Here is a 15,296-nt window from a genome sequence, read left to right as displayed (position 1 = left end):
AGGGGTCACGACGACAAATATTCCAATTGAAAATCGGGATGAAATTTCCGATAAAAATTAAATTAATATTTGTAAAAAAAAAAACTTAGACACGGCATTGGATCCTTTAATTTCCAAAAACGAGCAATTCTTACAAGGGTTTGTGGGGAAATAACTTTTTTTAACAAAGCGTTACGCAAACAAAACGTCAGTCAAGAATGGGTCGTAAAGGAAGGCAAATTTTGGGACATATAACCGAGTTGCAGCACTAGGGCTGAAAGACGAACACCGAACTCAAGTGTGTAGAGAGTACACGACCTCCCGAAAAATGATCAGAAATTTAAAAAAAAATACTTTTGTAAAAGAAAGTTATCCGGAGAAAATAACCTCTATATGCTGCTATCTCAAGCGAGTTCTGTCAATTGAAATTATTTTTTATGTTTAGTTATACTCAACCAAGTAACCAAACCGTAGCATTCAAGTGACAATCGAACGGCAAATATGATATGGTGAAAGTGACAGATTCAACAAATGATTGAATTCCTCAATGCTATTTTGCTGTAATTTATGAAGTGATTGCGTGTAGTCTCCCTGCGAGTCATTAATGAAGAAGGAATTTGTTGCTTATTGAATTGTTCTTTATTGTACGTATTTTTCTGAATTTTTTTCATTGTAATTTGTTTCTTATGTATGTGTTGTGATATTCTTTCTTCCATCACATGCAAACTTTCGTTTTGTAACGAATTTCTTATTAGAAATAGCCATCTTAAAATTCATTCAGCAGTAAAAATTACTATTGCTTTTCATTTAAGTGTCGATTTCAATTAATCCTGCAATTCATAAACAAATACAAATTACTTACGCTATTATTCATTAACAGATCAGCGCATCAATTTATTAAGTATACAGCGAAGTTAAAATTAATTTTATTGAAATCATTAACCAAATGCATAACAATGATTTAACTCTCTCTCTCACTCTGTCTCTGTCTGTCTGTCTCTCTCTCTCTCTATCTCACGTTTGTTTCAATGCAAATAATAAATTGCTAGAATATTTAGTAAATTGAAATTACATTTTTTAACTTGAAAAATATATAGCTTAAAAAATAAGTCATAATAAAAATAACTAAAATAAATAGTTTTACATTCTGAAATTGGAAACTAATTTCAGAACTTCAATTCTGAAAAAGGTAGGAGAAATTTATTATATTTGATCTTCAATCATAATTATTGCAAAAAAAAGTTTCTTATGCAAAGTATTGGACATACAAGCACAATAAGAAAACAGTACATGATAATTTTCCATTAAATACCAGACATCATTCATGAATAAATATCCTAACTAATACACCTAGTGATAAAAAGTAATGACCACCTTTGCATAAAAAAAACTTACATAGGTTCATAGCAGCCATTGAAATAATTTCACGTATTGATGAATACTTAATATATGTATATTAATTCCGAAGAGAGACAAAAAGTCATTTCGATATCCTTAATAAGAAAAAGAAATCACTCTTTTCACTCAAGAGAACCGTGATTTCAATTAACCGACGGCATTGAACGTAGAAAACATATTTGCACGTAACGCCATTTATTTTCACTATTCTAATTACTTCTCTTGTTTGACAAGAGAATAAAAAAAGAAACAAAAGCAATCTTAGATACACATACATTTTGCTTTAATATACATATAGATGCGAATAAGTATTCTCGCACTGAATTATCGGGGTCGTGTGTTTAAAACGGCATACATCTTGTTCCTTTTTTAATGTGCACGCGGTGGCGGCCCATTCCGTTTCACGGGCAATTAGCCAGTAATTACCTAAAAATCAGTGACGCTCCGTACCGTGAAATCAATAGCAAGGCCAATAATTTTGTCGTCCATTAAAGAAGAAGAAGACGAATCGAAGAAGAGCATCTCCTTCTGCAATTAGTTGCATCTATTAGTCCTTTTTTCGAATGTTTTTGAGCGGACGATACTTTAACAGGCTGATAAATAGCTGGAATGAAGTCGCTGAAATGATTGGTGGAAATATATTTCACCGGTGACGCATAAGTGATGTAACTTGACATTACCGACAAAATACCAGAGCAACCGTTAGTGTTACACGTCTAAAAGTAAAGTTCTCTGCTAAGAGAATATTTACACTTGAGTTGAATTTTTTAAGGATCCGTAGAGACAGAGTTATCATCAGAGCTATATAGTAAGGGCCGTTTCTTCCGTTTGATGTTACGCTTGCCATCTCGGCTCAGTGGGATGGTCTCGATGCTGTTGAGTGACGTCATAACCTTGCTTTTTTTTTCCCCGCAGACGACATCAGCTTACGAAACGTACTGTAGTGTAAAAGATTATTTTACATTTTAAGTGATTATTTTACTGTTTTGAATGATCTCTCGTTTATGGTGTTGTTTTAATGTCACTGGTATGCACATGTGGTATTTTTATAATATTTTATTGGGATTCTTGTCTAAATCAGTGATAAACAAATACGAGTTCTTGTGTAAATGCAACGTGCAAGAGCAAAAAAAAATTGTGATTCAAGTCACTTTTCATACTTATACTAAAGCCCCAGAGATTTGCGAAATATGGGAAAATCTAAGGGACTATATTGGAAAGAATTCAGTGAAATGGACAGCACAGTGATTGTTCGTACTACTGTAATTAACACGGTAGCAAAGCAGACTCACTCGCTTCTCCAGCGAAAAGACATCACGCGTGACATCAGCTGATACCGACTCCAGTGTCTCATGAGACAGCCCTTGTTATATTTCACTGGTTTATCACACGGCGTCAATGGAAACTAAATATGAAGTCATTAGATGTTTATCCGAAATGGAAATTTTGATGGGAGTAATATACATATATACAAAGTGGAACTTCGGTTAACGAGCTTAATTCGTTCCGCCAACGTGCTCGTTATCCGAATAGCTCGTTATTCGAATCAAACTTCCACATACTAAATAATAGAAATTCGCATAGTTCGTTCCACAATTATTCATTCACATAAAAATGACTAATGAAAACGGCATTCAATCGATAATTAAATACAATAATAATTATACGTAATGCAATGAAATATGCATAATATAAACAACGCCATAAATAAACATACAATACGATAATGTTTACAAATTTATTTACTGTAAACGACGAGAGAGAGAGAGAGGAGGACTATCGTTTAGGACGACTTACAAACTCCTTGCTGTTTGCGAACTTTTTCTTTTCTTTCAAAAAGAACCTTATCCAATGACACTTGCTTTTGCCTTTTTTTTAGGATTTCTGGGAAATCTTAAATTGCAGTGTTCTCTACGTTGGAAAAAAATACTACGTTATTTGGGTGGTTCTTTACTACAGAGTTTTTTGTACAGATTCCCACATTCTACACATCTTTCTAATCTCATTTTATGTGAGCGACATATCCTCACTTCTCTACTCCTCAGACGAGATACCGTCCATGAACTCTTGCTGGTGCGTGCAAAAAAGATCCATAAATTCATCTACCGGCAACTTCTAGATATTTTTCACCGCAAGTTCTTGAATACCATTCTCATGAACCTCCAGTCCATAGTTTTCCCCAAGCACAAAATCTGTTCTACAAGTAGTAGTTTAAGTAGTTTGACTTTGAGATGGGGTTAGTTTTGACTAACTCATTAACTAAGTCTTGTTTATGAGTTAGCCCCTTCAAAATCACGTTCAATAATGCAATAAGACCACAGTTGTTTTCCAAGCAGAATTAAAAAAAACAAACTGTGCGCATACGCATCGCTGCTATGTTACATCTAGTTTCGTATCGGAGATACTCGCACGTGTGTTAACCTTCTAAACGGTTAAGACTCATATATGAGTTCGAAGACAACTACCGTCATTTCGGCCTGAACTCATATATGAGTCCGAAGACAACTACCGTCATTTCGGCTCGAACTCATAAATGCGTTCGCCAGGAACCAGTTCCTTCCCCCATCTCATTGTACGGTTAGTGACAGGTACACAGTGTCGTCAAACTGCCCCTTTCTGCAACAATACAGTCCTCTCCTCCACAAACTCATCAATGTTTGAAAAGAAGAATAGCTTATTGAGAAAAGAAGGATTACTTGGTTTGAAAAGGGCACAAATACCCACGTTGTAGTTGAAAAAAAGAAAGAAAGAAAAGGAAAGTTTTTACCAGTAAATTAGAGATTGTTAATTGATTTGACAAAAATATTTATTATTCGTATTTATGAATATATATTCAAACCTATGAAATTTAACCACTGTTCTGAGGTTTATTCCGAATCCAATAATTCATTCATCATCCACGCAGAAAACTACAGCTTGTGCTAAGAGAACAAATTATTAGTTCTTCCTCCAGTTATTACTAATTATATTTGTGCTAATTCACTCGTTAGTAGCTTGGTTAGGGCAGCGGTTCTCAACTGGTGCTCCGTATGCATTTTCCAGGGCTCTGCGACCGGTCGAGGAAAATGAAATGAATAAACAAAATATGATAAATCAATTAAAATGAAAGGCCCACGGGGCTCCGTGAGTGAAAAAAAATTTAAGAACCGCTGGGTTAGGGTATGTTCGTGTATATTTTTTAACGAATGTTCTATATATCATTTGTTTTATGTACTATGATTCTTGGGCAATTTAATGTTCTACTGAAATTGTCACCAAATTATTGAAGCATCTCATGGAAAAAAATCTCCAGCGTGGCTTCGTTAACCTCTTGAGCAGGACCGTCATTTGGGGGGGTCGGGGGGGGGCGTTGCCCCTCCCGACTTTTGAAAATACACTAAAAATGGTATATATATATATATATATACACACACACACACATTGAGTGCATATGCTTTGCCCCCCGTCGTTCTCGTTGGTACGTTGCGTCGTTTCAAAAGCCGTCCGTTGGGCAACGTTCTAAAGGGGTTTCGATATTTTTTGCTTTGAATTATTATTATCTACTCTATAATATAAAATCCCAAACTCGAAAAGGGCCTGTTTCTAAGCAACAGAAATTAGTGACGATTTTATGTAGCGAAAATCTGTTACGTTTTTGGGTTACGGAAGTCGGTTACAATTTTGGTTCAAGTTTTCATTTAACTCTTGCATATCGGGACCAACTCTTGCATGCCCCCCATCGGGACTAATTTATGTGTATATACCGAGAGGCTCCCACTTCCTACAGTAGGGACCGCTAGGATGGGAGAGATAGCGGGCCCCAAACCAGCTTTTTCACGGGCCCCTCTGTGGTTAATTTATAGTGTGAAAAATCAAAAAGTGATAAGAATCGTTCCAGCCCCTGTCAGCCCTGCCCTTGTGGGGGTCATGCCGACATTGTATAATATACATAAATCACCGGTGCTCCCAACATACGGGGTCTTGGTACATTGCACATGTACCTTCATGGGGAAGTTAAAAGGTTTAATTTCCAGAGGCCCTTGATGGACCTCATTGTTTTCTTGCTGCTTTAAAACTGAAAAATTTCCGATAGCGGAAGCTGAAGATATTTCCAGTCCGGAATTCGGTCCGGAGTGATTGCGTGGGGCGCTGGATTTTATTCGTTGGTAAAATGAATACAAATGAATATTTTCCATGGCCCTCACAGGGGTATACCCGATAAGCTTCCGAGTCGGGGACCCCGTTTCATTTTGGGGGCCCAGGATGAATCTTATTCTCTTCTGGGTCCGACGTATTTTGTTTGGGGCGATGGGTTTTATTCGTGTTAATACAAATTAATACAAATGAAAATTTGTCGTGGCACTCGCAGCTGTGGACGTCGGAAAAGCTTCGAGGTCGGTGACCAGGGCCGTCATTTCAACTTTTTCCGGGGGGGGGGGGCAAGGGCATGTACTGAATGTATGTATATATATAACCCCCCCAATGACGAGCCTGTCGGGGCCGATGTGGAAATTGATAGGTTTCATTTTGGGGGCCCTGGATGAATCTCATTGTTGTCTTTTGTTTAACATTGTGGAACTTGCAACAGCTGAAGCTTGAGATAAATGTATTTTGTAAACGCATTTTGTTGGGAGCGATGGGTTTTATTCGTTGGTAAAATGAGTACAAATGAAAATATTTCATAGCACTCGCAGCGGGGGATGACCGACAAGCTTCCAGGTTGGGGGCCCCATGTGGAAATTGACAGGATTAATTTTGGGGGCCATGGATTAATATCATTTTTTTCCGTAGAATTTTGCAACAGCGGAAGCCCGAGATGAATCCAGTCTGGGTCCCTCACTAAAATTCAGCGAATTGGAGTCTGGGGACCCTCGTGGAGAAGTTTTTCGGGGTTACTTGATGAATCACATTTGTTTTTTGTTGCTTTATTATCTTAAAATTCGCTTCTTCAGTAAGCTGATGCTTTCACGTGTCCCTTTCCATAGCACGCTGATGAAGTGGGACGACATAAACAAGATATGTTGGGAAGGGAAGGGGGGGGATTGGCCGCCAAAGCGGCAGGAGGGCAGAGCCCCCCCCCCCCCCGTAGTATTAAGATAATCTTATACAGAGTGCATGTCATTTTACTTGCGAACCAGTAAATCCAGACTTGTAAATACAGCAAAATAACAGGTGCTTGAGTTTAAAAAAAATCTCATCTCTGTTGTACTTTCAATTGTCTATTATGTGCCAATACAACAGCTGTTTTATCGGACTTCTTAAAACTGGCTATTCTTCTAGTACCCACACTAGGTACAACAGATAAGTGTGCACAAAATGACCATGGTGCAACAAAAATAAATCCAAAATGAAAGAGAGAGAGAGAACTAGTGAACGCTTTTTCTCAGAAAAGGAACTTGTATTGTATCAAATAAATGCCGAGCCAAGTTGGCAAACCCCTTTTTTTTTGACAAAATGGTTGATGCAGAGATGGAATGTCCTGTTTTTTCTCCTTTGTGATGTCACTAATAGTTTTCTTTGTAAAGATTCGCGATCCCCAAAAAAAGTTGAGGAATGTTAACTTCCTGGAAAATGAGCAGAAATCTCTCTTGTGATAAGATTATCTGCCTTAGGCGGAGATAAACTTGGAAGTCTGGGGGGCGTGGTCAGTATTGCTGTGGGAGCAAGGTGATGATGATATCTATACACATATACATTAGACTAGTCGACTTAAACTTTGACGTTGGGGGGGGGGGCGCAGTGCAGCCCATGCCACCTCCCCGTATCTCCGCCCATGTGATCTGCTATTTTTTGAATTCGAATTCAGTCATTTCCTTGGATTCCATGCCATTTTTCACAAAAATAAAAAATACCAAACTATTACTCGATTCTCGAGTAAAATGACTTCCCCTCATTCAGTTTTTCGCTCGATATAATCAGATAACTCAATTTTTTTTTAAATAAAGTATTTCAACATTGACTATTGTTCATTTTAAGGCATATTTCTGGAAATTTTTAAATGCATATTTTTGCACTATAAATGAGTTTTATTTTTTTAGCATATTTTTCATTTCTGACTTATTTCTAAATTCCGAAATGGACGATTTTTTCTTTTTTTTTTCCTGGGTGTATTTTCTCCTTAGGGAAATTTCCCCACTTTAAATACATATATAAATAAATAAATATATATATTTTAATTATACGTATATTTTTCAATACTTCTCCCCCCTCTACATATTCTGAACCTTTAGGGCAGGCATATTAACGCATTTTTAAGGCACATATTTTTATATTTTATGTATATTTCCGCATTATAATATGAGTATTTTTGCTTCTTTTTTTGATTTGTTGGAACATTCCAATTCATTTTTTATCTCTTTCAAATGCATATGTAATTTTTCTTTTCAATTTTGCGTGCATTTTTAATTTTTGATGCCATAATTCGGGATTATTCGACGATGGTTTCAATTTTTCGCATATATACATCCTTTCCAAAAAATTAGAACACCCAGAAATTTACGAGAGCAGTTCATGAAATATCTAAGTTGGAAAGCGCAATTCAAGGTTGTAGCGCAAGTACAGTTGTAATTTGCATTTTCCTTTTCTATCATGATCATATCATATGAGCTTTCATATCTTGAGCATATCGGTGGCAAAAAGTTTTCATAAAGTAGATTAAATGCGTCGTAAAATACCAAATTTATTTTTTCCTCTTTGTTTCAAAAAATTGGAACACTCCGAATGCTGTTTGAGAAAGTTAGAACATTTGGCTTAAAACCTATTACTGTATTACATGAATTTTTTCATGCAAATTTACATCAACTTGATCGAATAAGTGTTTCATGTCTTTCCTCGTTATGTATGCAAACCTACAAGTATTCAATGTTCGCAATACGGGTAGAAAAACGGGAAATTTCTGAAAAACGCAGAAAATTACGAATGTATTTGCTAGGACTGTGTGGGGGTGTGGCCATGGATTTTATGCATCAAGACATTCAATTTATGAGTGTCCGGCACAGACCCGAATCGATCCTCAGCTATAAATCCCATCTTCGCTATCGGCTCTCCGATAGTGGTTTGCAATTGATCAGTTTTTATTAATTTATTTATTTTAGCTCGAGTCCGCAATCTCTTGATAAGACTAGCATCAGGTACAATCATCAGATATCACGAAACCATCGAAATATCGATGAGGTTTGATACACATTGGCGAATTCTTGATACTATCTGCGTTTTTCATCTTCAAACGAAGTCTTCAGTGGAAACAAAATATAGAGGCCAATGGATTAGAAGGCATCTCTGGATGGAGGTGTGAACGTTAGGCTCTCTACCTTTTGATTCCAGAAGTTGAAGACGTATGGTATGGAGAAATAAATTGAATTTTCTATCATGATTTTGACTCTTTCTAAGCTATTACTTAATTGCTGCAGCAAGTCACATAGGTGGAAAGATGAAAATGTAAATTACAACCATACCCTTAATTTGAGCTTTCCAACTTGAGCTCTTTATGAACTGCTCTCGTAAATTTCTAGGGTGTTCTAATTTTTTTGAAAAAGATTATATATATATAGATTATATTATATATAAAAGATTATATATAATTATATCATGAAATAAAAAAGTATTTTTATTTCATGGTATAATTCGACATTTTTAAAAATGGAGATTCAACTTTATTTTTAGTGCATGTTTTAGCGTCTAATCCGGGCTCTAGTTACAACTTTCTTTCACGTTTTGAATTCCAGAGACTTTATTTACTTCGAGTATTTGTGTATTTAAACTTTTTCTCAGTATGTCACTGTGTGTTTTCATGTATTTTTTTGTTTTGTAAGATGATTTAATGCACCAAATTTATATATTTCAGAGAGAATTCTTTTATTATATTCCGATGCAAATGACTGTATATCTAATATGCGTATTCAATCTCACTAAACCTACGCTCATTTTTGAAATTAATTCCACGATCATAAGATATCATGGAAAAAAAGAAATGAATATTCAAAAAGAATGTGAGTAAAGCATTGAGAAGCAGTTTTATACCCGAAAGTTTTGATAAATTAATTATTTAATGATGTTCCAAGGTTGGGAAGTGGCTGTAGTTTTGCTCGAATAGATTTGTATCAACTGACAAATATCAGTTGTTACAATGCCTTGCCTCGAATAGTAGTAATTCCAACAACACTGATTTAATCAACGCACATTATTTACGAAAAAGCTTTTCGATTTTCAAAAATAATTCACATTTTAGGTGACCTCAAAATCGCGAGAACATACTTCAACACTTGCAAATTTAAAATATACAATTAAAATATTAAGGGGCATATATATAGAATGCTTCTCGAGATTCAGAATATTTATAGTGTTCAACTTGAAAATATTGGGACATTTTCAAATACCTAGTGGATGGATTAGTAATTTATTTTTAGTACGCTGTGACATTTCGTTACTAAGTTAATCATATCAATATTTCACAAGCGAAAGCAAGTAAATTTTATTGCCTGTTAAAGCTAATCTATATTGATAGAGTTATTTACCATAGAATGCTGAGCATCTATAAATACGCTACAATAATTTCGTTCAAAATTTTGAGTATATCCCGCCTTTATGTGTTTTTTATTTAGTTCGGAAAATAGAAAAACTTTGGAGAATGAAAGGAAAAAGTACATTTCTGGGAAGAAAGGGTCAATCACCGGGCGTTACCTGCCTGTCACTTCGGTTCAGCCCCCTCTCGACGGCTTATCATACATGCCAATTACCCATTGTCACATACTGGGGGGAAAGCATTCTAGAATCACGTGACCCTGCGGTCATTTTGAAAAGATTTTGTGAAAATAAGTAGCTTTTTTTGAAGAGGTTTTGTGTTCGACCCTGAGCCGTCGATAGGGTTAATTTTCCAACTGAGGCACGCTTACCGGAGGCAGCAGGGGATAATATTACCAAAAATTTTATTACACATGTGTGGGCGAAAGTAAAGAATCATCAGCTTAGTTGTAATAACGTGAAAATGAATAAAAAAAGCGCATTTTGCTCGTTATGCGAATTGCTCGTTAACCGAAGTTCCACTGTATATATTGCTAAAGTAGGATTTAGTTTAATCGAGCTTCAATTAACGGAGTTTTGGTTATCCGAGGAAATTAAAAAAAAAATAAATTAAAAAAATTTGGTGCAGTACAATCACTTGCGAAGCCTCCTAGGTATGTAAGAAACTCGTTCGAAATTTCCAGAGGAATGTTTACAGAGGTGCATGTAAAGTAAGTACAGTCGAATCCTGACGAACGCCAAGAGATCGCAGGAATCACTTCGTTAAAACGAAATTTCGTTATAAAGGAATTCCAGGTTACCTAGCATTGTTCCTATGTAAACTTATTTGGTGGATTAGAAAAGTAGTTAAAACGAGATTTTCGCTATAACGGTATTCGTTGAAACGGGATTCGACTGTAGTAGTACCTACGCCACCGTATCCTCTTTAGCAATCATTTTGACTGAAATTCGATCCGGTTCTTAAGAAAACTAAAATATGCCAAAATTTATTTTTCGTCATTAGCTAATAAGCTTATAAGGACTTGTTTCTTGTTAAAGACAAGGTCATGATACATACCTAGGATATGGTCCTAAATAATCCTGTACTATGCACAGGGTAGTAAGGAAAATCGTTGAACCATACTTTATTAGTGAATCGTTGATCCTAGAGGCATACTTCGAACAAGAGGAAGTATTCAAATGAAGTGCAGACCTTGGATACTTCACTCATACTGGAAGAGGTTGCATACTATTGTTAGAGAATACAAAACTCAATTTTTATACAGACACCCTGTTTTGAAAAACTCAATTATTAAATTGTTGCCTTGTCTCTTTTATTTTTGTCTGAGACAAAAATAAAATTGCACGTTTGTACGTGCGTAATTCACTGAGATATTTGAATTCAAAAACTGGAGAAAAATTGGGAAAGAATAACATAAATGAGGGAAAGAAACCTTGTCCTTCAGTTTTTGATGTTCTTTATCAGCTTCGCTCTTTTTTTTCAATTCAAATATCTCAGCGAATCACAATGTGGAACTTTTTTTTTGTTGGTCTCATAAGAGACAGAGTAACCATTTTGTAATTGAGTTTTTGAGAAAAATGTGTGTCCGTATAAAATAGTTTGTTTTTGTATTTTAATAACTATACAACCCCTTGAAACATGAACGGCGTACATCTAAGGTCTACAAGTTATTCAAATTTGGATACTTTTCCTAATTTTATGCCTCCAGGATCGGTGGTTCGCCAGTAAAATGTGGCTTAGCAACTTTCCTTACAACCCCGTATATTCTAAATTAGTTTGAAAATACTGAACACAATCATAATTTATACATAAATTTTGTGCCATAAGAATGGGTGTTTTCTGCTAGAAAGATCATTTGATGTATTAGTTCAAGAATACGAATCTCGAAACAAACCTATAGATGGGAAAAGTATGACGAGATGTTTCCCAACTGGAATTCTCATTTGGATAGTAATCAGGAGGATTTTCTTGGGAAAAAATCGATGACGTGAATAAGATATTATTCGAGTAGAAACAAATTGCCAACGTACGTACAATTAGCACTTTTCTCAATTACGTGACTAGTAAGAGGTGAAAGTTACGTAACTGTTACCATCTTTTCATCGAAAGTCGAGTCAAGCTTTGGTCTGAAGACATAGCATAGTACATAGGAAGTACTGCAATAGAAGTTTCCTCATTCGAAAAATTTCCTCGAAAAGTTTCCGTCTGAACGTTTTCGCATAAATGCTTATAATCTGAGAAGCAACAGCATCAGTGGTGTAGTTGGCGGGTGGTATTGTGGCAAACACTAAAGACTTGGCGACAACAGCAGTTCCAACAAAAGCAGGAAAACACTTTTCCGATTGCAGAGTAATTTCTCAGAAACGTAATGTCCTGGAAAAAATACTTTCGGCTGCTGCCGTCGTTATGATTTCAGATCAAAAGAATTCAGTTTCGTGAAACTTACAAATGTCATCTAATTGGATTGAATGTCTCGAGGTTGAATTTACGTAACATCGAAATGACTCGAAGACACAATCCTGATTCCTCTTCTTTGTTTGTGAAGATATTAAAAAAGGTTACAATAGATTTCCGATGAAGATTTAATATAATTCCTCATCTCTCTCTCTCTCTCAAATGCCTTAAAATAAATCTCTTTTGGCCGCACTCTCATATGCAAACTTAAACTTAAAAATATACAAACTTAATCCTCTTATTCGTTGTTGAATTTTTTAAGGAAGTATTTAAAAGGAATTTTCGCGATTTTCAATCCAAGAATGGAAGAGAGAAAACAAACGCTTGATACATATCTTGCAACGTAATTTGATAATTAAGTACTTAAATAATGCGTAAGATTTGTTTTTCTTAATGTGTGAGATTTAAAATTGTTTTGAACCATTGTAGTGACCGATCATAAACGATGCTCTGTGACGTCACGATGTCACGTTTTCTCGTTGTAGCGTTTTTCGCTTTGCGATGGATGGTAACCTAGCAACGGATCGCCAGAGAGTTTTTCGAACGTTTTAATCAGTTGATTGTATTTCGTCATAGAGTATGGATGTCGCGTATAACTTGTCCGTGTGTGTGTAAATAAAATGTTCATGTCTTTAAAAATGAAATTTACATCTTCTCATTGCCGTCGCCTTTACTGGTGACCCGGACGTGATCCCGAACCTGCCAAGAACTTATCGCCATGGCTGAACAGCAAGAGAGCGATCTTCGAGTTCAAGCTGTCCACGCGAAACTGCCGACATTCTCGAAGGACAGGATCAAACTTTTTTTCGTCCAGCTCGACACTGCCTTCAAGATCAACCATGTTACTGCCGAAGGAACCAAGTATAACTACCTAGTCAACTGCCTAGATGTGGAGATCTTGTCAACGGTAAGTGACATTGTTTTCGATCCTCCCGCATCGGATCCGTTCTCGAAACTCAAGGAGAGACTTCTCGCTGTGTATAAACATTCAGCCGCGAAAGAGGTCAAGATATTGTTAGAAGATCTATCCCTAGGTGATCAGAAGCCTAGTACGTTGCTACGTAAAATGCGCGAGCTTTCGACAGGGCGAATTAGCGATGAGACTTTCCTCAAAAATTTGTGGCTTCAACGGCTACCAAAGAGTGTACAAACGGTGTTAGCAGTTAGCAGTGAAGAATTGGACAAGCTAGCCGAGTTAGCTGATCGAGTAGCTGAGCTCACCGAACCCAATTACGGTCATGTAGCAAAAGCCTCGTCTTGCTCGGAAATAAGAGACCTTAAACTGCAAATCTCGGAGCTGACTAAAAGAGTTGAGCAGTTGGGCAAATATCCGAGGAATAGCCGGAACCGCTATCGAAACTCCAGTCGAGACCGACGTTATTCTGGTTCTAGGAATCGCTCGCGATATCGAGACTCCGATGAAAACTCTAAAGTGTGTTATTATCATAGCAGGTTCGGAGATAAAGCTTCCAGATGCAAGTCCCCCTGCGCTTACAACGCTCAGAATATTCAGGGAAACGGTCCAAGCCCCCCGCAGTAACGGCATGCGGTGGCGGCGATAGCAGTCTTCACCATAGCCGTTTGTTCATTATGGAAAGGAAAAGCGGCATGAAGTTTTTAATTGACTCTGGAGCTGATATATCAATTTTACCTTACAAAGGCAACGGCAAACCGACAACTTTTGAGCTTTTCGCTGCAAATAGTTCCCGTATATCTACCTACGGTTTGAAACTCCTGGAATTGGACTTGAACTTACGGCGGAATTACAAATGGCATTTCACCCTCGCTGACGTTGAGAGACCAATTATCGGATCGGATTTCCTTGCTCACTACGGACTCATCATCGATATCAAAAACAAGCGACTTATAGATCCACTCACTTCTCTCACGTGTAAAGGTTTTACTTACAATGGACCTTCGACAACGATTAAAACAATCTCAGGAAACAGCGCTATAACTGAAATTTTGAAGGAATTTCCCGAATTAACGAGACCTCGTCCGTTTTCGAGGAAAGCTTCCCATAATACCTTGCACTACATAGAAACTAAAGGTCCTCCTGTTTTCGCAAAGCCACGCAGATTGCACCCAGCTCAACTCAAGATTGCCAAGACCGAATTCCAGATGATGTTGGACCAAGGTATATGTCGTCCATCGAAATCAAACTGGGCTTCCCCGTTGCACATGGTTTCAAAAGGACCGAATGAGTGGAGACCAACTGGTGATTATCGAAGTCTGAATCGAATTACTGTGCCGGATAACTACCCAGTGCCACATATACAGGACTTTGCGCAGAATCTGCATGGATGTAAAGTTTTCTCTAAAATAGATCTGGTCAAAGCATTTCATCATATTCCTGTAAATCCCGACGACATTCCCAAGACAGCAATCATAACTCCCTTTGGTTTGTTTGAATTCGTAGTCATGCCGTTCGGACTCTCAAACGCTGCACAAACGTTCCAACGCTTCATCCACGAGGTGCTACGCAATCTCGACTTCTGTTTCTCGTATCTTGATGACGTGCTCATCGCCAGCCATGACGCAGAGCAACACCACAAACACCTTAGAGAAGTGTTTGAAAGACTCGATAAGTACGGACTGACAATCAACACATCTAAATGCGTGTTCAATGTACCGGAAATTTCCTTCCTGGGCTATTTGGTCAATGAACACGGCTCGAAGCCTCTCCCGGACAGAGTTCGTGCAATCCAAGAATTTCCTCTTCCAGAAAACATCAAGCAGCTTCGAAGATTTCTAGGAACTTTGAACTTTTACAGGCGATTTCTACCATCTACAGCAGCTGTGCAAGCACCACTTCATTCCTTCTTGTCCAGCTCCAAGAAGAATGACAAGACATCAATTCCTTGGACTCTTGAGACCAGACAAGCATTCGAAAAATGCAAAACGCAGCTCGCTAATGCCACTCTTTTGCACCATCCTTCAGCATCATCACCATTAGTTTTACATG

At 37.2% G+C, this 15,296-nt stretch overlaps 1 protein-coding gene across 1 annotated transcript; it reads left to right on the top strand.

Annotated features, from left to right (window-relative positions):
* The first annotated feature begins 13,049 nt into the window (after positions 1 to 13,049).
* On the top strand, positions 13,050 to 13,871 carry LOC149077041 (uncharacterized). Its single transcript, XM_089242324.1, has one exon. The coding sequence runs from the start codon at positions 13,050 to 13,052 to the stop codon at positions 13,869 to 13,871; it is 822 nt and encodes a 273-aa protein (XP_089098450.1).
* Positions 13,872 to 15,296: the final 1,425 nt, after the last annotated feature.

This window comes from Pholcus phalangioides, unplaced genomic scaffold (assembly GCF_987345545.1).
Source record: "Pholcus phalangioides strain wild (caught in Gottingen) unplaced genomic scaffold, Ppha-v1.0 ptg000015l_1, whole genome shotgun sequence".
In the NCBI taxonomy this organism is placed as follows: Eukaryota; Metazoa; Arthropoda; class Arachnida; order Araneae; family Pholcidae; genus Pholcus; species Pholcus phalangioides.
The sequence above is the reverse complement of the archived record's forward strand: the minus strand, read 5'-3'. Positions and strand labels throughout refer to the sequence as shown.

Excerpts from the sequence above, each read along its gene's own strand:
- LOC149077041 (XM_089242324.1), top strand. The coding sequence starts at position 13,050 with ATGGCTGAACAGCAAGAGAGCGATCTTCGAGTTCAAGCTGTCCACGCG.